The 25988-nt window shown below is 39.4% G+C and overlaps 2 protein-coding genes across 5 annotated transcripts in view; both read right to left on the reverse strand.

The window, feature by feature from the left end:
- LOC113062499 (glycosylated lysosomal membrane protein-like) overlaps positions 1 to 22360 on the reverse strand; it is a 29751-nt gene extending 7391 nt beyond the window's left edge. Inside the window, exon 1 of the mRNA XM_026232400.1 lies at positions 22171 to 22360. Coding sequence (XP_026088185.1) covers positions 22171 to 22269 — 99 coding nt within the window. The 5' untranslated portion in view covers positions 22270 to 22360. The remainder of the gene's footprint in view (positions 1 to 22170) is intronic.
- Positions 1586 to 17964, reverse strand: LOC113062495 (uncharacterized). 4 transcript variants are annotated; one of them, XM_026232394.1, is made up of 11 exons: positions 17685 to 17964; positions 15294 to 15371; positions 15053 to 15165; positions 12086 to 12190; positions 11688 to 11827; positions 11171 to 11255; positions 10051 to 10204; positions 9761 to 9954; positions 9384 to 9534; positions 9172 to 9299; positions 1586 to 2161 (listed from the first exon to the last, which is right to left on the reverse strand). In XM_026232394.1, the coding sequence occupies exons 2-11, from the start codon at positions 15358 to 15360 to the stop codon at positions 1859 to 1861; spliced, it is 1440 nt and encodes a 479-aa protein (XP_026088179.1). In that variant the 5' UTR covers positions 15361 to 15371; positions 17685 to 17964; the 3' UTR covers positions 1586 to 1858. The 4 variants fall into 4 exon arrangements, with proteins under 4 accessions (XP_026088179.1, XP_026088178.1, XP_026088180.1 ...); XM_026232393.1 differs by having other exon boundaries at positions 15294 to 15407; XM_026232395.1 differs by lacking the exon at positions 17685 to 17964 and having other exon boundaries at positions 12378 to 15165; positions 15294 to 15358.
- Positions 22361 to 25988: the final 3628 nt, after the last annotated feature.

Consider the following 25988-nt stretch of genomic DNA (forward strand, 5'->3'; position numbering starts at 1 on the left):
TATCAGATCCACCACACATAAACCTTTATAAATTAATTAGAATTGTAGATGTTTGCATTTATAATTGCATAACTCCCATCATGGCAAATTAAAAACGCAATAATAGTAAATAATTGAAGGGTTAGTTCACCCAAAATTTTAAATTGGTTATTAATTACTCACCATCATGTTGTTCCAATTCTGTAAGATTTTTGTTAACGTTTAGAACACAAATCAAGATATTTCTGATGAAATCAGAGAGCTTGCTAAGCTTTTGAGGACAGGAGATCATGAATCAGACATAGACAGAGATATTGTCAAAAGCATTAAATATTGTCATTATTAAGAGTATTTGGCATTTCTAATTAATGTAGGCCTGTTACATTCAGACTATTATTATTTAGGCTACTATTATTATTAGATTAATATTACAATTAATTTGTTGCAATGATAGCTCATAACTGATGCATTGTGAAGAGGAGGATCATAAGCGATTGGCTACTCCTCATTGAAAATGTTTAAAAAATGTATTTTAAAAGAGGATTATTATAGCTTAAAATAATTTATAGTCCTATAGCCTAAATAAAATAAACACTTCAGTCATCAATGGAACTTTATTTTAAGTGCGGACTTTCAAACACAAGCTGTTCAACACGAAATATGTTTCTTCTCGTTGTTTTCATGTTCGGGCCAGAAAATAAATATTAAGTAAATAAATTAAAAGAGTTATATATCGCATATTAAGTGGGAGATTCTGAAAATCACCGTCGTCTCTGAGAGAATATGCACCATTAATGTGAGTGTCGTCAGATATTTTTCAGACAATCACCAGCATTAAGTCTTGAACAAAGTTTGCATGTTGCTTATGTGATATCCAATGGCTTGCCTTCATGATGTAAAACAGAAATATTTCCAATATTGTGAAGCATTCCTACTAACCCCATCACTGGGGGGCCTCCGACGTGCTGTTCGCGGGGGGCCCTGCGTATTTGACTGTGGTCAAGCCAGCCGCGGTTTGAAAGTACACGATCAAGCCAGTCACACTTTTTTCTTGGTTTGTGCGTCTAATTGTGCACTTACGGTATGGATGCTGGAAGCGGTCAAAATGGATGTAAAGAAGCTGTCATAACCTACAGTATATATTAACATTGATAAATTATGCACTCTAAAAAAATGCTGGGTTAAAACAACCCAACTTGGGTTATTTTGGCAACCCAACGCTGGGTCAAATATGGACAAACCCAGCGTTGGGTTGTTTTAACCCAGCCGGTTGGGTTAAATCTTTGACCCAACTTGTTGGGTTGTTTTATTTAACTCCATTATTGATTAAAATGACTACATTGCTGGTTAAAAAACAAACCTGAAATAGGTTTATTAATAATAATAATAATAATAATAATAATAATAAAATCACAGAGAATCACTAAAAGAAACAGTAATAACTCAAAAGGTGAAGATTTATTAATAAAGAACATCCAAATGCAAGACATAAAAGCATATATAATTCATATAGCAAAAAAGCATGATATTTTTTCATGCTCAATGAACAATAAAACAGCATATAAAATATAAATACAACTTCCATTTTATAAATATTAAAAAAATAAATATCAATAAATTAAATTAGCTTAGATTTAAACATTTACATTATATACACAAGTATAAGACACAAGTACAATGCTTCATATATATTAGTTAGATGACTTTCCCCTTAATATAAACTCATAACTTTTTAGAGAGTATGTTTAACAAAGAGGCACACGAACAAAGTGATACAAGTAAAATGCTTTAGATATATGTATTAGTCTGACAAATTTCCTCTTAATATAAACTTGCATAACATTTTAGAAAGGGTTAGTTGTCATGGTTCCAGTACTGCTCAACATGACAAATATCCACGGAGCAGTCTTACAGAAGGAGATTCAGTTCCTGGGAGTTTGTAGACAACAGTCTGCAAAAACTCCCACACTGGTGCACACTGCTTCGGGAAATGGATGTCTAAAACATAAAAAAGTTTAAAGCACGTGTCCACAGCACCAAGGAGTGTGTTTTGATGCAGTGCCTGTTTGCCAACAACTACAAAGGCTTGATGGCATTGACTGTCATCCCCAAGACCAAGGACAAAGGGGAAGGGTTTAGTGAGCTCTGCCTCCTTCAAATATTCAACCATGTTGGTCCCAACCTGTTAAAAACAGAAAAATGTTAAAAACATACAACTCACTATACTTCACTATATCAAAATGCAGCATTATTAAACAAAATCAGTCATTAATATTTTATATATCGTGGAGTTGACTCAAATTACATTCTACATTAATTTGCATAATTAATAATTCAGTCTTTATAGGGTGCTTCTCAAATGGAAGGTTGATTCCTAGTAAGGCTGAGTCTGTCCAAGTCCAGTCCTTCTGAGGCTTCTAGGCTATAGAGTCCTGCTCAGTATTAAATGCTAGACTGCTAAATGCTAGTTAGTGCACATAGCTTCTCTATGTTATAAATGTTTTCACCCCCAATGTCAAGCAAAAAAATGTGTATTACAATTGGTGGTGGTGGTGGGGGGGGGTCTATTTCTATTAAAGCAATACAGGCAATTAAAAATGTTAGTGGTCTCCCAGTGGTAATTTACAACAGAACATGCCTTTATCAATCTTTTTTTTCTTGCGTTACATAATGACATAGTGACAAGTAGTCACACAATATCAGTCTATATTAAAACAGCTGTGATTTGGATGCAAGTAGGTACTTACAGCTGATACAGCTTTCATGTCTTTATTGAACAACCCATTAAACATGTAAATGAGCTAATCTTGTTGTTGTTGCCTGGATAGTCCACAACTTTTTATGTTTTGTAATTTTCATGAGTTTAGGATTTTGTGTTGTTAAAATATCATATTTTTTCCATTTAATACTATGCTTCAGAAGTTTGATATTTACATATTTCACAGAAGACAAAAGTAAAATGTAATCATAATTTTCAATGAGTTCACTCTCCCTTTCTTTTAATACACTGTGTTTCCTTCTTGATAATCAGTGAATGTTTTTACTCTTAGTAATGGGATGTTCAATAAAGACATAAATAATTATAATGATAAATTATAATCTTAAAAGACAGACTTCATCCAAAAATGAAAATATTTTTGTTAAAATTCCTCACTCTCACATGGTTTCAATCCCATAAGACCTTTGTTTTAGTTTTTTCGGAAGACAAATGAAAATATTCGTAATGAAATCTGAGGGGTTTCTGTTCTTCCATTGACAGTCTACTCAACTACCTTTCAACTTTCAAGTGAAAGAAATTTTTTCCACTTCCACATCAATCTCCAATGCGCATTCACAAGAGAACAACGACAAAAGCAGAGGAAGAGGGATGGCTGTATTCAAGCTTCACTAATTAATTTCTACATTGATGGTGCTTTAGGTCTTTTTTTTTAGCCAAAGTGAGCATTTTCTGGATGCCTTGAAAGTGGTAGTTGAGTAGGCTGTCAATGAAGGGACAGAAACTTCTCAGATTTCATTACATATATCTTCATTTGTGTTTCTTAGATGAACAAAGGTCTTACAGGTTTGTGGGGGGGGGGCTATCCTTTTGTGTTTGCATAATAGGAAATATATAAATCACATGACCAATTAATGCAGGAAACCAATTAATTCCAAAGGGTTCAAATAAGAGGTCGACTGATTTATCGTTTTTTAAACACTGAATTTCAAATTTCTCTTTGCCTCATTGTTCATTCTTGAAATAAACTTGTGTCCATTTGGTGAATAAATAAACCATTTTAGACCGCTGCTCGAGTTGAACGCGACGCGTCCGGAGTGTGTGTGATACCGGGGAGTTCTCCTATGACTCAAGCGCTGCTCTTTTATTTTGATTAGATAATCACAAAGTCTTTTAGTGACTTACTGATTCAAGAATATAAGCAGTTAAAGTGTGAGAGTTTACATTGTGCTGGGATAAATGTAGGGCCCTATGTTTTCCGCAATGCAGAAAACGCAGATAGAAGACTTGCTTTATGATTAAGAAACTTTAATTTAACTATTAAAAAGGAGTGGAGTAAAATTAAAAGGAAAAAAAAAACAGAATCCAGAAAATTTAATAACGAAATTTGGAAATAAAATGGAATTTAGGAAAAAGCCTAGAGGATACGGTGCTGGTGTCTTGGAAGGTGGGATGATCCGAGAGGTGGTGGCTTGAGACGATGGAGGAAGATGACACACACACACACGATGGGAACAGGAGCACACTGGAGATCACCGGAGAGAGGTAAGTCAGGTATATGGTTAGTCCTTAGGGTTAGCAGGTAGGTATAGACCTAGTTGCGAACGAGACCGGACAGTGACTGCGTGTGTGTGTGTGTGACTTTTGAGTGCTGGGGAGATTGCAGGTAGATGAGGAGCAGGTGAGTGTGATTAGTACTCAGGTGATGGCGTGCGCTGTGATTAGGTGGTGTTGGAGCCTGGCGTGTCTGTGACAGTACCGCCCTCCCCATGCCCGCTCCTGAGGGCCGAGGACCCCGATGTCGTGGTGGTCTTCCTCTTCCCCGTGGAGCAGGTCTGTCAGGGTGATTGGTGTGGAAGGTGTCCAGCAGGTTCGGGTCCAGGATATTGTTGCATGGGACCCATGAGCGTTCCTCTGGACCATAACCTTCCCAGTCCACTAGATATTCGAGTTGTCCACCACGGTGTCGGGAATCCAAGATCACGCGAACCTCGTAGGCAGTACCATCGTCCAGGATGAGTGGGAGGGGGGCTTTGGCTGCGGCTACGCCAGACTCTGTGGAGAGGGAGTCAGAAGGATGGTGAGGTTTGAGGAGTGATAAATGAAACGGGTGGATACGATACTCAGGAGGGAGGTGTAGCTCGTATGTGACTGGGTTGATCTGCTCTGCGATGGTGAATGGGCCAATGAATCTGGGACTCAGTTTGCGGCATGGTAGACGCAGGCGGATGTCTTGGGTTGACAGCCAGACCTTCTGTCCTGGTTGGTAGGCTGGAGCTTCGGAGCGGTGAAGGTCGGCCGTCAACCTGCGTCTACGTAGGGCCCATTGTAGCTGATGGTGGGCCGAGTCCCAGACCCTCTCGCTCTCTCGGAACCAGTAGTCGACGGATGGTATGTCTGTGGGTTCACCTGACCAGGGAAAGAGCGGGGGCTGGTAGCAGAGCACGCACTGGAATGGAGTGAGTCCGGTGGAAGGTTGGCGCAGGGAGTTCTGTGCGTACTCGGCCCACCCCAGGAACTGGTTCCAAGAGTCCTGGTGGCCGTGACAGAAGGTACGGAGGAAGCGATGAATCTCTTGGATTTTCATCTTCGTCTGCCTGTTCGACTGAGGGTGGTATCCAGATGACAGGCTGACGGCCACACCTAGGAGGGAGTGAAAGGCCTTCCAGACTCGGGAGATGAATTGGGGACCTCTGTCAGAAACTATATCCTCAGGGATGCCAAAGTACCGGAAGACGTGGTTGAACATCAGCTCCGCGGTTTCCAAGGCCGTGGGTAGTCCCTTCAGAGGAATAAGACGGTATGATTTAGAGAATCTATAAACAATTACAAGAATACATGTGCAGCCTTTCGAAGGTGGTAGGTCTGTGATGAAGTCCACCCCTAGGTGTGACCATGGATGGTTAGGAACGGGCAGAGGGAGGAGTTTGCCAGATGGTAGGTGACGGGGACTCTTCAAGATGGCGCATTCCCTACATCCTGGGACGGTTCCTCCAGGTTTTCTTCAGGAGTGTAACAACGGGATAAGGCGTCAGCCTTGACATTCTTGGATCCGGGCCGATAGGAAATTGAGAAATTAAAGTGGGTAAAGAATAGAGCCCATCGAGCCTGCCTGGGGTTAAGCCTCTTGGCCATGCACAGATATTCAAGGTTTTTGTGGTCTGTGAGTACTAGGAATGGGTGTTTGGCTCCCTCCAGCCAATGCCTCCACTCCTGAAGTGGCAACTTGATGGCTAAGAGTTCGCGGTTGCCGATGTCGTAATAAGCCTCCGCCGGGTTGAGCTTGCGGGAAAAGAAGGCACATGGATGGAAACGGCTGGGATTCCCCTGCTGCTGGGAGAGCACCACTCCTACCCCGTTGGTGGAGGCGTCGACTTCCACGATGAATGGCCTATCTTGATCAGGGTGGACCAGGAGGGGAGCTGTGGTGAAGGCCTCCTTCAGGGAATTGAACGCCTCTGTGGCGGCTGGGGTCCAGGACAGAAACTTGGGTTTATTTCGGAGGAGGCTGGTGAGAGGAGTGGTGATAGAGCTGTAGTCTTGGATGAAGCGGCGGTAGAAGTTAGCGAAACTGAGGAATCGTTGGAGTTCTTTTAGGGTAGTGGGTGTTGGCCAGTTCTGGATGGCATCCACCTTCCCCTCTTCCATCCGGATGCCACTGTTATCGATGTTGTAGCCAAGGAACTGCACTGAGGGGTGATGGAAGGAGCACTTCTCTGCTTTAAGATAGAGTTGGAACTCTCCCAGGCGTTGCAGGACCTCCGCAACGTGGCGTTGATGTTCCGCTAGGCTCCGGGAGTAGATGAGGATGTCATCGATATAGACTAGGACGACCTTGTGGAGAAACTCCCGGAGCACCTCATGAATGAAATCCTGGAATACGGAGGGGGGCGTAAACTAGACCATACGGCATAACAAGATATTCGTAGTGACCAGTAGGGGTGATAAAGGCTGTCTTCCACTCGTCCCCCTCACGTATTCGGATGAGGTTATACGCGCTGCGGAGGTCCAACCTGGTGAAGACAGTGGCACCACGGAGATGTTCCAGGACTGTTGGGACGAGAGGAAGAGGGTAGCGGAATTTCACAGTGATATTGTTGAGGGAGCGATAATCCATACATGGCCGCAAGCCTCCGTCCTTTTTCTCCACAAAGAAGCTCGAAGCAGCAGGGAAAGTAGATGGACGGATGTAGCCTTGCGCCAGCACCTCCTTGATGTAATCCTCCATTGCCTTCTCTTCCGGGATGGAGAGGGGGTAGATCCTTCCCCTTGGCACTGGCTCACCCGGAAGCAGATCTATGGCGCAGTCCCATGGCCGGTGTGGAGGCAGCTTGGAGGCCCGTTTGGGGCAGAAGACGTCACTGAAGGGGGCGTAACATGATGGGATATTCACCGATTGTCGTTCAACTGGGCTTTCAATGGAGGTGGTATAGACAGGCAGTGGTTCTGGAGAGGAGTGGATGCAACCAGAAGTCCAGACAGACAGCTTTGGAAACAGGAATCGCCCCACTTCAGGACTTCGCCGGTCCTCCACGAGATTAACGGATTATGCTGCTCCAACCATGGGCGCCCTAGAATCACGTCAGCAGTGGATTCCTCCAGAACCAGCAGATGGATCTTCTCCACATGAAGCAGCCTGATCTGGAGGGTCAGAGGGCCGACACCACGGCGAACTTGTCTCCTGCTTGGCAGTTTTCCAGTTATTGAATGGATCTGGTAGGCTGACGGCGTTGCAGTGGTAGTGAGGTGCCGGAGATGAAGTTGCCGGCTGACCCAGAATCGAGGAGTGCATGGACTGGAGGGGAAACATTAGCGGCAGTAAGTGTCACAACAGTGGTGAGTGGCTTCATCTGATACTTGGAAAGGAAAACGGCACTCAACATGGGACGAGGAGGGCGGACGGGGCATAGGGAGATGATATGCCCCTGAGATCCACAGTATAAACAGAGATTCTGGGCCAGCCGACTTTGCCGTTCAGTCATCGAGAGTCGAGTGGAATCTACTTGCATGGGTTTGTGGGCTGGTTCTGGGGAGCTGACGGTCTCTGGACGGCAGAGGGGTGAGTTGGCATGTGACTTGCCCTGGTGCTCTTCGAGGCACGACTGCATATGAGTGGCGAAGCGGATGGATAGTTGAATGAAGCGTTCAAGCCCGATGGTTTCCTCGTATGCAGCATGATGCAACCGCACTCAAGGATCCAATCCTTGACGGTAGGTGGTCAGCAAGGCTTGCTCATTCCATCCACTTGTGGCCACGAGAGTCCTGAACTTAAGAGCATATTCATTGACAGTCATTTTTCCTTGTTTTAAATTATAAAGTTTCTCACCAATGGATGAATCCCAGGCAGGTCTCCCGAAAACTTCTCGGAAGTGGTCAACAAAGCTTGAATATGACTGGATGACAGAATTGTTTTGGGTCCAAATGGAATTGGCCCATTTTAGAGCTTTACCTTGCAACTGGGAGAATAGGAAGGCTACCTTAGATCGCTCGGTGGGGTACAAGTGCGGTTGCATCTCCAGGACCAGCGAGCATTTGAGGAGAAATCCGCTGCATTCCTCCGCCGAACCAGAGAAGGGCGCCGGTTTGGCCATGGGGATGGCGTGCACGGTAGGGGAGGAAGAGGTGGTGTTGTTTCCGTAAGTGCTCGCTGGTGAAGGGGGTGATGGAATGCTGGTGAGCGTCCGACGCAACGCGTCAAAGAGGTCCTGGAAGGGGTCCGTGAGGCTCATGCTTGTGTCGCTCGGTCTGTGTCCGGTCTTCTGTTACGGTAGTCAGGGACCGGAGACTGAAAATGACAGGGAATGATGTTTATTTGACACAAGCAGAGGTGAAGGTGAGCAATGGTGAACCAATGGGTGAGGATACGGTGCTGGTGTCTTGGAAGGTGGGATGATCCGAGAAGTGGTGGCTTGAGACGATGGAGGAAGATGACACACACACACACGATGGGAACAGGAGCACACTGGAGATCACCGGAGAGAGGTAAGTCAGGTATATGGTTAGTCCTTAGAGTTAGCAGGTAGGTATAGACCTAGTTGCGAACGAGACCGGACAGTGACTGCGTGTGTGTGTGTGACTTTTGAGTGCTGGGGAGATTGCAGGTAGATGAGGAGCAGGTGAGTGTGATTAGTACTCAGGTGATGGCGCGTGCTGTGATTGGGTGGTGTTGGAGCCTGGCGTGTCTGTGACAAGTACAGTTTTTTTTTTTTAATTATCGGTTAATTTATCAGTATCAGCCAGTGTGGTCCAACCTAGCTATCGGTATCGGCAAAATCCAATATCGGTCGACCTCTAGTTTCAAATACTTTTTCTTGCCACTGTATATAGCTTTTGGAGTTTTTTTCTGATTCTAAGCAATGACAAATAAAGAATTTAATGCTGATGACAGTGACTTTATAAACACTTGATATGTTTAGCCATTTTAATTTGCTCTTAGTATGGTTTGCACGTGATGTGTCCAATACAAAATTACTTACATGCTTGAATTCAATGAAAGACTTGATATTTTCTTCCAAGCTTGGTTTGAACATTTTCATCCCTTTTTTGTAGACAGGGGTGGGCAGTATTACAGGAAGCAGCCTGAGTGCAACGTCACTTTGGACTTCTGTGCAGATTAATATTTTGTATTCATTATTTTGTCATCATTATTCTAATGAATAACTATCAGTTCTTGCATTCACAACTGTACCTGGAGACAAACTGTCTAAATTCTGGAGAAGCTCCTGCGCCTTTTTCTCCTGGCTGGCAAAGCAAAGGATTTTGTCTTTGAAACTCATTTTCCAAGTTTGGAAAAGTCTCTCTGCATGGTCGGGGAATAATACAGAGAAGTCTTGTGAAATCTGAAAATGAGAAATCAACAGGGCATTAACTTATTTAAAAAAATTAAAAGGCAATGCTCTGTCTTCAGCCTTCCAGTGTTCCAGAGCAGTACAGGTAAACTAATATCCCTATTTAAAAATATATCCCTACAAGAAACATGTTTATTTTTTTGCCACATCGCCCATCCTGATGACCATCAAAAGGAATTCAGACTTTCTGGAAAAAGATGCACAGATTTGGACCTACCATGCCTGGCGTATCAAGGAGTCGAGGGAATTCACAAGTTATTTCCTCGATAGATTTTGTCCCGTTAGCTCTTATCCACTGAGCCCTGTGGATGGCTGTTTCTTTCATGTAATCTGCAACTTGGTTAGCTGGCCACATATTATTTTTAAGCCATTCTGCAAGTTGTACTGCTCTGTCAGGTGAAATACTTGGCTCTACAAATAAATATAATTTTAACAACAAAATTAAGGATATTTGCCAAAATAATAAATACTTGCTTTTAGTAAAAGATAGCAAATTTAAATTTTTACCTGGTATAACCAAGGTGCTGCTTATGGCTTGAGAATCCTCTTTCTCACGGCTTGTGCAGTTTTCACGACGGGTTCTCTTCCTGACATTTCGCAAGCGTTCCTCCAGAAATCCAGTAGCTGGACGATGGCTTCGTCCAGGGCTGAACCATGCTTCCTTAAAACATAAAAGTAGTTTTTATTCTCATTTATTTGGTTCCACAGTTATTGCTGATTTTTATTTTATTTAAACTGTTTTTTTCTTCTTTATTATTTTACATGATTGTTTATGCCATCCTTTTCTCCAAACATTCTTATTTGTTTAGATAATAAACGTTCTGCTTTTCATAATTATTTGTTCTTCATTCATTACTGATTTTTTGTTTTGTATCTATACCTATTTAAACTTTGTGTTATTTGAGGTACTATAAAAGTTATTTGTTCTTTTATATTAGGCATATAGCATGGAGTATTTTTATTCGTTTTGTTAATAAAAGTTCTACGTTCTACGTTGTATTTTGTTGTTGCTTAAATTGAATCAAAGCAGTTGATGCCGAATAGCCGCTAAAAGTGAAAGTAAAATGTGCACGGTGCTTTTACAAGCCATTTAAGCAAAGGAAAGTGAGGGAAAGAGGAAAAACTCAAACTAAGATTCATATGACCCCCCCACCACGGTGATATCAGTATTACTGGTGTTGTCAAGTGTCGATTAACCAGTGGAAAAATTTCCTCACCGTCACAACCCTAGTTTGTATCCTGTAGGAACGTGACCAGAACTAAATACTTTATTTGGAAAGGCACAGATAATGAAAAACACATTCTATGGAACCCCTAAAGTAACATGGTGATGGAAAAAATATGAGATAGGAGGATAAATATTTTTTCAATGTTTTTGCATTTGCTCACAAATGTTTTATAAATGAAAGCAAAAGCATTAAAATATATTCTGTTCTCATCTCATTTTTTCCATCACCAAGTTCTTTTAGTTGCTCCATAGAATGCGCTACTCATTTTCTTCACTTTCCAAGGTTTTCAGCTTCAAGCAAATCCATAGTATCCTGTGAATGTAACAAGACCATAGACCAATTTTTTCCTTTTAAAATGAAAAGCTTTAGAAATGTGGCAATAAGAAAGTTGTACTCACATAGCCTTTACCCTGGGAGTCCTTAAGACAGGGATATTGCTCAACCAGAGAAACAGCCAAACACATCTTTTGCTCAGAGGATGGGCTAGAAATAATAATAATAATAATAATAATAATAATAAAAAGAATTCAGGAGAAAGTCACACATCAATTCAATACAGACATGAAAGAATTTCCAGCATTAGACAGACATAGGACTCATACACAATGTTTACATTTGGTTGTAATTTACCTTCAAGTGCTTGGTACTGTTATGTACAGACACAGTTCAGTAATTTACAGGAGCAACAACCACATTCTACAACAGGACTGACTCCAGAAAATAGCAGGAAGCGACAACTGCATTTACAGAAATTCTAATTTTAAATGTAGTTGTCACTCCTGCAACTTTACAGTGTGTACTTGGCCATAATCCACTATGGGAGCTCATGCAACAATTTGGCCTAAATTCACTTCCTTTTGCAAAAATGTATATGCAATAAAATATACTTTTTATCATGGACAAATGCATACATACTTTTCTCCAAAGTGATTCATAAGGTGTGAAACTAGTATCCTGACCATGCATCTTCGCTGATTTAAGGATAAAGTGTTCTTCTCAAGACTGGCCAATACGTCCTTGCCTTCGACACTGCTCATTAGGACCTCAGAAATATTCTGTTGTAAAAGACAAAGCAGCAAACTATTCAAGCCGCAGATCCTAAAAATTTGACTAAATGTTGCTGAAATATCCCTTTAACACTAGTGAAAATCTCTTTTACAAAGTTTCACATTTGACAGTTGATTTGTTTTTACTCATATATAAATTAGTAAAGCCACTGTTAATTTTAGTAAATGTGACAAAACTGTGTTGCACCTGAATGTGTATGATTTTATGTAAATTAATTTGAAGTACAGAAAGACAACAACACATACAAATGTTGGCACTTCCTCCACTGACATCTGAATTTCTGCTTCACATTGTTGGTCCACAGGAGGTTTGGAAGCTGATCCACTTTGGATCTGTTCTGGTTGTGGCTCCTATAAAAGTACATGGAAAAAGGGTTACCTACATGGACATGGTTTCATTTCTTGTAACAAATATAAAGCTACAAATTATGACATGCATTTTTTATATTGACGTTTATTCTACACACAACAGTGCTTCAATGCTAGCTTAAATTAACTAAAATAGTGTAGTGTTATAATATATTCTACATATACTTACGCAAAACATTGTAAAACAGAAATACGGTGAATTAAAGATAGCTTTCTAGGGGAAAAAATGGTTGCATCTCCAAAAAGTCTGTACAGGTGTGTAAACGGTCCAAAAAAAAATTGTCCTTGGAATTTCAAGTTGAAAAAGGGGACATTTAAAACAGCCGGTAGCGCATGGACACATAGTGGTTGCTGTCCCCTTCCTTGTATGACCTCACTACATGGAGAGGATGGTAATCATCAATGGAGTCAACATCAATAGAGTCAATGACAGTAGTGGGAATTACGCAGCATGCAAAATAGTGTCTTTCAAATCCTACTGTGTCCCATTTCCTAACAATGAAATTGATGACAGACTCAAAAACCACAATCTTCTGAATTGTTCCGAACTGAGGTTCACCATCTGGAGAATGAGACACAAGGAGGGTCATTCCTGGACGATATTCTGTCCCTTTCCACTTCACCCAAGAGGGTATATACACTTCAGTCAATGATGGAGTATGTTCAAATCTGTGGCAGACTTGATCAAATCCCTCAATGGAAGCAAGTGGAGTAGTGCAACCAGGACCAAGTTCTTTGTGATGTGCAAATAGGTGATCAGACAAAAGACTGTAACACAAAAACATTTGATGCCTGAAGGCCATTGTTTTGCAAATGTTTCTGAAGTTACATGTGACATGGGCAAGCCTTTTAAAAAAACCATGCTTGGCCTCAAAGCGCATGGACCAGTAGTGCATCAGAGGGCCCAGTCTCCTTATGGCACCTGGATAATGCAGCATGAAATGATGTTTTGGCTTTAGATGTCTATCAGGGAAGAGTTCCAGGAAAAGGCTGTGATGCTCATGAAGAAGATGTCTGAGAAATAATACTGCATCTTCTGTTAAGGATGGAGAAAAAATATATTCCATACAGGTCAACAAAAGCAGCAAGAGCTCCCAGTATTTGTTTCCCTCTGGAATTAGATCTCCTATCATCAAAGGAAGAAGCCTTAACAGGCACCACATTTGTGCTGCTGTCTGCTTCATCGAACTGTCTGGTGTTTTTATTTCTTGAGGTCGGATTGTGGATGGCTTGTTGGAAGACTCACAGAAGCCATAATCGTAGCTTGTGATTCGGTAATTAACCTGGTCTAAGGTTATTACCTTCTGAGAGATGAGAGAGCCTAATACCAATTTAACTTCATATGCACCTACTCCTTCAAGGATATCATGCATAATATCTGGTGCTACATTTTCTGTCACATGGAAGTATTTCAAGTTGTTCAAAACGCTCTGTCTTTTTAAGCCAGTTTCTGTTGGATTACTTTGCACCAGATCTGAAAGATGGCCATCCTTATCCCTAAGCAGTGACGGATCTTCCATTGTTTGTGTTCTCATGACAAGTTTCTTCACGTGGCACCATCGACAAACACTATTTCCAGAGAAGCTCTCTGTATAGCCAAGGATTGAATTTAGCCCCAAATTATCCCCACAAATTTGGGCAACCCAAACCTTCAATGTGCCTTTGAAGTGAGCCGTGTCTACTTCCACACCATTTGTTTCCAAATCATTGATATCATCAACAACTGACTTCAGGACAGCATCTATACCATACGTTTTGGCATCATCTGCCTTATACACTGCCAAAAGAAAGTGAGAATCAAGACTTGAAAGGCACTCTGGGGGAAGACATTTAAGAGTGAAATAGATGAATCCCAATTTGTGGATTGAGGTCTTAGAGCCTAGTGGATTAACCATTTCACAGTCATCATTATACAACAGAAGAGGAACAGAGGGCTCAGTGAGGAAGATAGAACTTGTTTTGAACACAGTGGTGTCATCCAGATTGTTTGAGTCACTTAGCTTTCTTTTCCACTCCATTATCTTCTCCATTGTCCCTGGACTCTCAAGAATGAGTTTCAGTAGTGGACGTAAGGGAATCCTTTGAAAAGTATCCTGCACTGCCACCTGTTTTACAGTGCCTGTCTGTGAGTCCCTCTGCTGGGTGTATGAGACACCAGGGAGAGGCTCCTCCACTGGCTGAACTAGGTACCCAGCTTGAACAAAGTATTTCATCTGCTTGTGTTCAGTATCCAAGCATTGAAAAGGTTGTGCTGCATTTGCAAATTGCTGATTCAGCTGTTGACCTTCAGGAGTCTCACTTTGGCCAATCCTTTGTAAGAATGACATTGTCTGTCTTTGTAAAGCACCAACAATATCAAAGACCAAACTAGATGTTTGCTGAACTACAAAGTTGACAGTAGATAGGGTCATAGATGATTTTGCCCTCAATTTCGATAAAAACAAGGCCACTCGATCTGTGATAGTGTTCTGCTCTAACTCATCCCATTCCATGTCATCAGCAGCATTATCTTCAGCAGCATTATCTTCCTCCTCAAAAGGCTCACTCTGAGAAGCCAGAGGTCTGCTATCAGACCTCAATGTCATTGTCTGAGTCAAGTGTGTTGACTGGCTGGATACTTCTGCCTCAGACTCTACACGGTGCTGTAGCAGATGCCTCTTAAATGATCTGCTGTAATTAAATGTCCTATGACACCCGGCTTGGCCACACTCAAAATAACTTGATGAACTATATACATTATGCATTCTTCTTAGATGCGAAAACAAAAAACGAACATTGGCCCCAACAGTCTTTTTGCACTTAAAGCAGATATATCCCATTCTAAATGAGCATTTCTTCACTCACAAGCAGCTCTCTCAGGTGCTTTTTAAATTTCAATCGCAGGCCTATTTTTGGTATCATAGCTTCTAGCGATTTTTCATCAAGTAGCAGGAGGGTTTCTTCATCAATTTGTTCATCTGTAAAGAGAAAGAGAAGAAAAAAGACAAGAAGAGAAGAACGTAAGAAAACTGTCTTACTCAGAACACACTAGGTTATAATGAACATATAGAGAGGTGCATTTTAATTTTACCTAAATAAAGTTTACCTTTAAAGCTTGGTATCAGGACTTCCAAGTTCCATTCTTTCAGCTTCTCCTGTACAAAATTATCCATTATTCTGCACCCTGTCAGTGGGAGTATGAGCAAAGAAGAGGCAGTGTCTGTGAATTTTAAGAAGGCATCACATTTAAAAACATTAAAAGCATTCAAAATTAGACACAATGGTCTTTATATCAAAAAGATAAGCACATGAGAAATTCTAATACACTTAACTTTTGAGCATATAAGCATATACAAAAAAGACAGCTTTGTACAAGGGCAGGGGTGGTCAACATCAGTTCTGGGGAGCCACAGTTCTGCTCAGTAGTGCCCCAGCCTTGATAAAAAAGGCCACCTGCCTGTGGCTTTCTAGTAACCCTTAGACCTTGATTAACTTCTTCAAGTGTGTTTGATTAGGGATGGAGCTGAACTCTGCAGAACTGTGGGTCTCTGCTTTATATATCTGCTTTAAGACATTAAACAAGTCACGATTGCAAACGTTACTTCTCTCTGTTTGTGGATATGACCAGTGCTGTAAGTATATAAGCTACTTCCCAGTCCAACAGGTGTAAAGTAACGTTAGTCAGATTATAGACACTTATTGTACGCACCCTAGTGTTTCAAGACAGGACAAAAACACGGTTTGGAAGATGGACTCATGATGTACTTAAGTTACTAATTTTGAACAAAATTCGATAGTTTATGGACACATGAGGCGATCGAGTGTCGCGTCGCATATAACGTTATAACTTAACATTAAATGTTTGCTTTATGACGCGACACTCGCGTCATGTATCTCAATATCTACCTTAAACCAACTAAATAGCTCATATACTTTAAGTCAGTGGTTCCCAACCTTTTTCCTTGGGGCCCCCCCATGTACATATTTAACAATCCGGGACCCCCCCCCCCCTCCCCCATATATATATATATATATATAAAATGTATATTAGTGCTGGGAAAAAAATGTATCGCATCAAAAATAAAAATGTTTGTGTTTGCATATTATATATGTGTGTACTGTGTATAATTATTTTGTATATATAAATACACATATATGCATGTATATATTTAATATTTTTATTTATTTATATATAAATTATTTATATATAATATAAATTATGTATTAGGCTACTGTATATACATTATATACATGCAAAAAAAATAATTAATACATGCATATGCGTGTATTTATATACAAAATAATTATACACAGTTCACACACATATATTATGCAAACAAAAACTTTTATTTTGAATGCAATTAATTTTTTTCCCAGCACTAATATATATATTTATATTTATATTTATATTTATATATAAGGGGTTTAACGGTTCACAAAATTTACGGTTCAGTTCGATATTAAAAATAACATAATAAAGTGTGATATTTTTTACTTTGAGTAATTCTGGAGCTATAATTTATTCTTCTTATGAGCATATAAAACAAAACAGCTTCTTGGAAAAAATGAAATATTGTAGTAGTTATAAACCAAGGTTTATTTTATTTCAGATTAACATTTGAGGGCAGCAATTGTATTCATAATGTCAAAATAAAACCGACGTAATGTTACTTGAAGGCATTATAGCCTACTTTCATGGTTGCAGTTAGTGTTACTACAGTAAATACATGGTGAATGTTGCAGATCTGGACACTGGATAGTTCATTCACGGCACAATGTTTCTTCCTGGTTTCCACGTGCTGTTTGATCCGTTAATAACAGAGAAATGTGAATGTTTCTCTCTAGATCTTGCAGCGATGTTATTACTTCTGTGGCAAATTCAAATGCTTTCTTTACTGGATCTCTTATTAGCGCTGTGTAGTAACAGCATCGCATGATCACGATCGGCTCGCGCTGCACTGGCCCAAACTGATAAACGGTCCATCAACCACACAATAACGAGCAGTTTCGTTCCGCTTTCATTATGTTTGCCATTTGATGTTGGGCACTGTTGTGGTCGCGCCGACGTATCTTACATTATGAGCGCGCTTGCCACGCGCAACGCGCCTATATTTAAAATAACGAAATTGTAATTGATATCGGCATTGTTAGCATATGATTTTTTTTAAAACTTTGAAAAAATATCTTTATATAAAATTATTAGTAGAACATTTTATGCTCCCGCGCCCCCCCTGTGAACTCTGGCGCCCCCCTGAGGGGGCGCGGACCCCAGGTTGGGAACCAATGGTGTAAGTAACGTATTTCAGAGGAAATGTTTACCAAAGGAGACGTTCGATTTATTCAAAAAGCATGAAAAAGCTGTAACATAACAGACTAGCCTACAAAGCTTACGAAGCAAGGAGTTACTTTTTAAAACTGTTAATGTCAAGCGAACCGCCTTATTTTGCATATTCTGTTATTTTATAGTTGTATAGATAAAAATAACACACACACATACCCTTTTTTCTCCGAATAACAGCTGTCCTCGCTGAAAAACGATGGCTCTCGACTCCTGAGGTGATTCAAAATGCCCGCGGCGCGAAGGTAGAGTTGAGGCGTCGAGGAGGGGGAGGGGTTCACTGTGTCAACTGTCACTAAAATTGACCCAACTGGTAACCCAGCGGCTGGGTTACACTAAAAACTACCCAACACTGAGAAAATAACCCAATAAAATGACCCAACAGACTTAACCCAGCGGTTGGGTAGAAAAAATAACCCAACATTTTTTAGAGTGCACTCTAAAAACTGCTGGGTTGAAAACAACCCAATTTGGGTTATTTTGACAACCCAGCGCTGGGTCAAAAAGGGACGAACCCAGCGCTGGGTTATTTTAACCCAACCAGTTGGGTTATCATATTTAACCCAGCCTGCTGGGTTGCCTTTTTTATGGTTTAAAATGACTATATTGCAGGGTTTCAAAAACCAGAGCGGGTGTTTTTTATCACTGTATTTCAGAAGGAAAACTACTGTATTTAGAAAATGTTCGATATCATTTCGCATGTGCTTGATAAGGCAGCGTTTGTGAGCTCAGTACCGCTCTGCAGCCGTTACCGGAGAAACCTACCTCTCCCGCTCTTAGCGCCTCCTGCTGGCAGAAAATAAACTCGCAGAGTGCAGCCATGTGGGGAAACAATGGATTTCTACGTTAAAATTAACCCAAATTGAGCTAGGCATTAAACCTACAAATGTTGTTCATTTTAAATATCACTTTTACACACAAATAATAATTACCAAAAGGAAAATATTTATTAAAAACAAGAAAAAAGTCAAAAAGTAACATGTTAGAAGAAATGCAGAAAAGGATTGCATTAACAGCTACAGAGTTCATAAACAAAGCATTGAACATTTGATGAATATAACTGAATTAGGTTTTTTTCCAACTATTCTGGCACGACAGTACACAAATAAATCACAACATTAACTTTGATATTATAACATTTAACAGACGCGTGTGTGTGTGTGTGTGTGAAAGAATGTGAGCAGGTGTATGAATGACAGAGTGTAAACTCTTCTACTAAACAACACAGAAAAAGCATTTAACTTTTTTTTTTTTTAACAAATTATACACTTACAGTTTGTTTCATAGTCCATGAATACAGATCATGCATCACGGTCAATTTTCATGATCTCTTTAGCATAACTGATGTAGTCATGAAGAAACCCCATCAGCACAGCATGTGACATCTACATCATCCAGGGCAGCGTCCTTCTTTAAAACCACCACTGCATCAGTTTAGGGGAAAGAAGATTCTCCTCTCTGACCAGGATTCATCCCAGTCACCGCCTGTTCTTCATCAGTGGCCTAAGAGAAACACATTTGAAAAAATTAAACATTTAATAAAACTATCGATTTTCAGGTAGAGGTGTATTCACATCCGTAAGGATAGGTAAATAATCGGTTTTTAAAGTTTAAACACTTTGTGCGGTTGTTTAATGTCTCAGTCCACCACAGCTCTCGTGAAGGCTATAATGGCAGCACTAGTGTGAGGACAGGTGATATTGTTTGAATAAATATCGCTTTCAGAAAGCTTCTTTACTGAAACATTAAAACAGTCATGACATTCACATACCTCACAATATTCATGTATGTGGAGGGCTGTTCTTCAAACCGTTAGTTCACCAAATAATTAAAATGTTCATAATTTACTCTCCCCATGTTTTTCCAGACTCATACAAAATCTGCTCATTTTTTGGAAAACGTATGAATATATTTAATATTCTCTTTTTGTGTCCTCCATTGCTGGTCTGGGAGACCAGTATTTTATTTTGAACATACATGTTTGCTATCATATAATTTAAGATGTATTCATATATAAATATCAGAATTTACTTCTACAATAACTCTATATTTATGAAGCTTGAAAATACTGATTATCTAAACTATAAATGGATTAACAAATATTATGAGAAAACTAAAAATATATTAATTTATGTTGTAAAGACAGACAAAAGTCTTATAGGTTTGGAATGACTTGAGGGCAAGTAAATGATTTTTTGTGTGAACTTTACCTCTAAGAGCGAAGACCAAGAATGATGACTCTCCAAATCAGACAAGACAACTCCAAACTTGGTTTGATTTCTGCAATAAAAAACACAGACATCAATGGTCTTAATGAAATGAGCACGTAATCACACTGTTGTTGCATCAAAATGTGAAGTAAACCGGCAGGAGACAACAGAAACATTTATTTTCTAAAAATAACTTACATAAAATCTCAAAGGAATGATGCTCTCCCATGTCTCTTGCTTTTAACATCTACAAAAACAAATATTATTTTACTCTTAGTAAAACACAACAACAACTGATAACATGAAATTATGAAGTTTACTTGCCTTAAACGATCTTTCCCTCTCTTCAGAAGAAGCTGAGAAAACCACCTCCTCACACAAGCAGACTTGTGTGTCCTTAACTCCAGTTAGTTTGAGTTCTGCGAAGAGGGACATCAATGGTTTCAATAAAATATTAACATATACATACATATATATACATACACACACATACAGACATATATATATATATATATATATACATACAGACATATATATAATCACACTGTTTTTGCATCAAAATGTGAAGTTAACAGGCAGGACACAACATAAACATTAATTTTCTAAAAAAAAAAAAAAGTAATAATAACTTAACTTACATCAGTCTCAAAAGAATGAAGTTATCTTGTCTCTGGATTGCAACATCTAAAAAAACAACATTATTTTAGTCTTAGTAAAAATAAAGATAACTTGATGTTATTCTGAAGTTTACTCTCCTTAAACCGTCTGTCCCTCTCTTCAGAAGAACACCTCCTCCTCATCCTCACACAGGTCTGTGACTCCTCACACAAACAGCTTCTGTGTCTTTAACTCTCGGCGCGAGGACAATGAAGACAGGAGCTGGACAAGTCTGAAATATTACATGTAAAACATACTTTTAAAAGTTACCACTTCAACAGCCTCAAAATAATTATGCTAGTCTTTACTACACAATGCCGTTTCCTTTAGGAGACAAACATACATTCAGTTTAACCGCGAAAAAAAAGACAAATTCACATGACCATAACCGTGACCATAACCGTCTGTTAAAACGCCTCAAAAAGTACAGATAATGTAAAACCTTGTGTAAATATGACAAAATACATTTACAGACGTTATATTAAAAGTACATCCTCCGTTCAGTACCGTTACATGAGGCAGTTAAGACCTCCGTGTCTGAGGCGAAAACCGCGTCCGTTTTATTTTAAAATATATATATATATATATATATAACGTTAAGCTCCTTTGTTTCCGCCTTTCATAAAACCTTCCGCATTTCATACAACCGGGTAAACAATAAAAGATAACTTTACATTTTGAATATTTACTTACCATAGTCTTTCACTCGCTTCTCGCTTCTATCACGCTGAGAAAATGGCGGCTGCTCGCACTGGAGAGACGTACGATCTTGACGTGACGTGCGTGCTCTCCTTCACGTCCGCGTCCTCAACCCAGACCGCTGGGTTAATTTTTTTTTTTTTTTAAACCTTATTTTCAACCCAAACTTGGGTTAAAACATCCCAAAGTCCTATCCAACGGCCTCAACCCAGCAGTTGGGTTGAAAAAACAACCCAGCGTTTTTTAGAGTGTAGGTTTGCTCATTCTTTCAGTTGATTCCTGTTCTTAGTGATCCTAATTATTACTGTTTTAAGTTTTAAATATTTGTACTGTGTAGATTTGGAGAAAATTAATCGCAAATTCACGCCAAAAAACAAAGTGCATTCTAGCAGTTGGACCATTTCCCATTTTCAAACACGCATAAACTTGTTTGCTTTATAGGTTTGCTCGTTCTTTCAGTTGATTCCTATTCACAGTGATCCTGATTATTACTGTATGAAGTTAAAAGTGTGTCTGGCTTGATCGTGTACTCTCAAACCGCGTCTGGCTTGACCCCAGTCAGATTCGCGCTGCGCCACTGACCACGTTCAAAGCCCAGGAAGGTAGTGACATCGGTAAAATAGTCCACGTGACATCAGTGATTCAATTGTACTGTTCTGATAAGAGAATAGCTTCTGTTCTCTGTGTCAGCAGAACCAGGCGCGTGCGCAGTGGGACTCTTTACGCGGATCGAAGACACAAAAGAAAACCAACTATTGAATTAAGTTTTTTTTTTCTTTGCGTAAACCATTATTCTTGCAGTTTCATATGCCACACGGACTTTTATAACGATGTTCTTACTACCTTTCTGTGCCTTGAACATGCTAGATGTGTATTTTTCTTGAAAATGTATTTATTTATTATTTTGTTGTTGTTGTTGTTACAATTACTCCACTAAGTCAATTTTCTCAGTGTATATGAAAATGTCATTTTCTAAACTGTCTATGTTCGACAGATTTTTAAGGATTAGCCTAGCCTATTTGTTCTTGTTACACTCGTAGGCTAGTTTCATTTCTGCTTTAGCTATGATTTATTCTTACCTTCCGTTGAAACATATCACCGCGTGTCAGAAGAAAAACTATACAACTAGCCACACCGAATAAAACAGAAGTTATAATTTTTCCTAAACACCCAAACATGTTTACACTCTGAACAAAAATGGATGGATCCTCTTCTTCTTTTAATGGCGGGTTGTAAATGGCAGTGCATTTACACAACCTACTGTACTGGAGCATGGGCAAGAGATTTGCATTGTCATGACTTTTTCCTGTTTGTTAATAACTGTGGTTTAGGAAGGTATGTGAATGCTCATTGTACTACAGCTGTAAAGCCATGAGGTGTTAAATGTGGTCCTACTGAAATAAACAGAATAAAATATACATCAGTATCCTACATCTGCCAAATGTAAGTTAAAGACATGTGAATAACTTGCCACTGACAATGTCCTCCAAAACAAGCTTCAAATCACTTTTTTTTTCTTACTGCTGAAAATTAGATCACTTATTGTAAAAGCAATTTTCTCTCAGGTGCATGCGGTGTAAGCTACATTACTCTTGTCATTGCAGACCATAGCAAAAAAATAAATAAAATAATAAAAATAAAATAAATCTGGACTCCAGGGGTTATTTCAAAAGAAAGACTTGATTAAGATGCTGTAACCATTTTCATTTAAGGTTGGGTGGCAATTTCCTCCAGATGTTTTCGCGATTTTTTTTTTTCAATAAAAGATAAGACTAAATAAACAATGGATTCATTGTTATTTTTCATTAAAAAGCACAATAACATTAAAAACATGATACAATTACAAACTATCTTACAAAACGTTTATTAACAAAAACGAATAAGATGAGGCATGGCATACACCACATTTAGCAAACACAGAGGAATCATATAAAAATAAATTAATAAAAGAGAACCTCCATAGCATAATGTGAATAAGTTTTCATAATGAAAACAAAAAGAAAAGTAAAACTAAACTTGCTGACGTTGAAAGTTCTTGAATGTTTACAAGAATAACGCGTTACTGTAACGCAGTTCCTTTGACAATAGCCTAACTAATACTGTAATGCATTACTTTTTAAATAAATTAACTCTGTTACCATTACCATATGGTGCATTGTCCGTTACTTTTAAAAAAAAATATTAATTTTGACTGAAGTGCAGCCTAACCTGTTTGCAGCAGTGAAGCATTGTAGGCAGGGGTGGTTCTAGGGTGAGTGGAGATCCGGGGCTTAGCCCAGAAAAATCCATGTATGTGACTTTTTATTTGAATAAATCAGAAATATTTACCTTATTTAAAATATTAAAAAACAATAAAAACAAAAACAAATTTAAAATTTTTTATTTAAAGTATTGAGGAAAATACATTTGCTTTTTGCAAACAAAAATTAAGAATTGCAAAACAAATGAAACAGCACGAAAGCAGTGATTTTGCAATACATATTTTCCATGGTCATATCTATTAATTTATTTGCAACGCTGCTTTTATTTTGAGTGTCAGTCTAGTTTGAGCTTGCAATACCATTTTTCCTTTGCGCTTCACTTTTCTGCACATCACTCTTTGTGGCACTGTTTTGACGTGGGGGCGGAGTCAATGGACGGGGGCGTGTACAACATGACTCCATGGAAGTGACGTCATTGGCCTGAGACGCAGCTCACTGATCCCGGTCCTGTCATGATGAGCAGAGACTTTCGACTGGATAGTTTGTTTTTATTCAGTAGCATTAAAACATTCATTTTTTGTTTTATTTACTTTATTAACATGTGTATTAGCAGCGTTTGCTTAAGTTAAATAAGTTGTTAACATGAACATCTGCTGTTTATTTCTCTCGATGTGCACACTTTTATAGCATTGAGTCACTTCGGGAGTTCGTAGCGGGTTCGCGAATCATTTGAGTCACTTCGGGAGTTCGTAGCTGGTTCGCGAATCATTTGAGTCAGTTCGGGAGTTCTTAGTGGGATCGCGAATCATTTGAATAAGTTCGGGAGTTCGTAGCGGGATCGCGAATCATTTGAGTCAATTTGGGGATCGTGAATCATTTGAATAAGTTCGGGAGTTCGTAGCGGGATCGCGAATCATTTGAGTCAGTTTGGGGATCGCAAATTATTTGAAACAGTTCGGGAGTGCGTAGCGGGATCGCGAATCATTTGAGTCATCTGACTCCAGTTTGGGAGTTGGAGCGGGATCTCTAATCATTTGAGTCAGTTCGGGAGTTTGTAGCGGGATCGCGAATCATTTGAGTCATTTTGAGGATCACGAATCATTTGAGGCAGTTCGGGAGTTCATAGCGGGATCGCGAATCATTTGAGTCAGTTTGAGGATCGCGAATCATTTGAATCAGTTCGGGAGTTCATAGCGGGATCGCGAATCATTTGAGTCAGTTTGGGTTCGTAAATCATAGCTGTATATGGATAGGCATTTGTAACTTATTTAGTAGCTAGTGATAATTACATTTTCATTGTTTAGGTGCGAAATGTGAACTCATATTTTTTGTTTTAATGATGTGCCTTTTAACAGTATCAAGCATATTCAAAAACGAAACAAATCGTGCCTAAAAAGTGCACGCATCTAGGCTAATGTAAAGTTACATGATGAATTCATACTAGTGCTCGTGTGCATTTTGTGTGCGTTCTTTCACTGCATTATTCGATGTATTCAAATGCATTTATGAATGCATGTAAATGACCACAAAATTGAAGATATTAGGGTTAGAAAATGTATATATTTATATCATTTTATGTAGTTAATATCACACGAAGAGTGCCATTTCAGTTTTTCTCCAAAAATCAGCATGATTAAAATGTGATATTAAGACAAACAATAATTTAATTACAAATACAAAATGTTGCAGAATAATGTAATATATGAATGAATAATAGCCTAAAGAACCTTTGTGCCAAAATAGTTATTTCTTGTCATTATAGAACCTTTTAGCATAAAAGGTTCTTTGGAGTTGAGTAAAGAACCCTATGGTTCTATATAGAACCCCAATGAACCCTTTTTTCTAACAGTGTTGTCCAGTGTTGGGCAGTAACGCGTTATTAGTAATGCGTTACTGTAACGCAGTTACTTTTGACAGTAACTAATACTGTGACACATTACTTAACTATTTACCTTTACCATATGGTGCATTGTCCGTTACTTTTTTAAAAATGAATTAATTTTGACTTAAGTGCAGCCTAACCTGTTTGCAGTAGTGACACATTGTAGGATTGGTGGATGCCAACCACTGTAAACACGAAGACGCACTGTGGGCATTTTTCTGTTTATTCAAGTGGGTGTGGCAGTCATGTCGAGTCAAGGCGAGAGCAACACGAGTTTCTCAAAGTGGAAATATGCTCATTATTTCACTTTAGTTGAGCATAAAGAAAATAACCTTTTAGTCAAATGTAAGCTGTGTCTTCCTGGTTCGAATGTCCTATCCTAGCCCTCCAATTTCCAATCCGTGTGCTCAGATTTGTAAACTGTAGCCTACTCACGGATTCATGCAGCAAGCTCCTACGTGTTGGGGTGGGGGGGGGGGTATGCATGAAATGCTCTTTCATGCATACTGAGTTTTTTACACTGTTAAAGAGTTGGATTCCCATGCTAAACATGGACAAAGTTTCAAAAAATTAAGTTGCACGTTTGAAGGAGTATTTTTGTTCCAAAAATACCTCTTCCGGTTTGTCACAAGTTTCGGAAAGTTTTTTTCGAGTATGGCTCTGTGTGACGTTAGATGGAGCGGAATTTCCTTATATGGGTCCTGAGGCACTTCTGCTGGAAGAGCGCGCTCCCGTATAGCAGAGCACTGAGAGCACAACAGACTTCACTGATCAGAGCGAGAGCGTCGTGAAATGTCACAAAGGAGTGTGTTTT

The sequence above is a fragment of the Carassius auratus genome, chromosome 44, assembly GCF_003368295.1.
Source record: "Carassius auratus strain Wakin chromosome 44, ASM336829v1, whole genome shotgun sequence".
NCBI classification, from domain to species: Eukaryota; Metazoa; Chordata; class Actinopteri; order Cypriniformes; family Cyprinidae; genus Carassius; species Carassius auratus.

Bases quoted from the DNA above. Each gene is read 5' to 3' on its own strand.
- LOC113062495 (XM_026232392.1), bottom strand. From the start codon at position 15,027: ATGGGATATATCTGCTTTAAGTGCAAAAAGACTGTTGGGGCCAATGTT.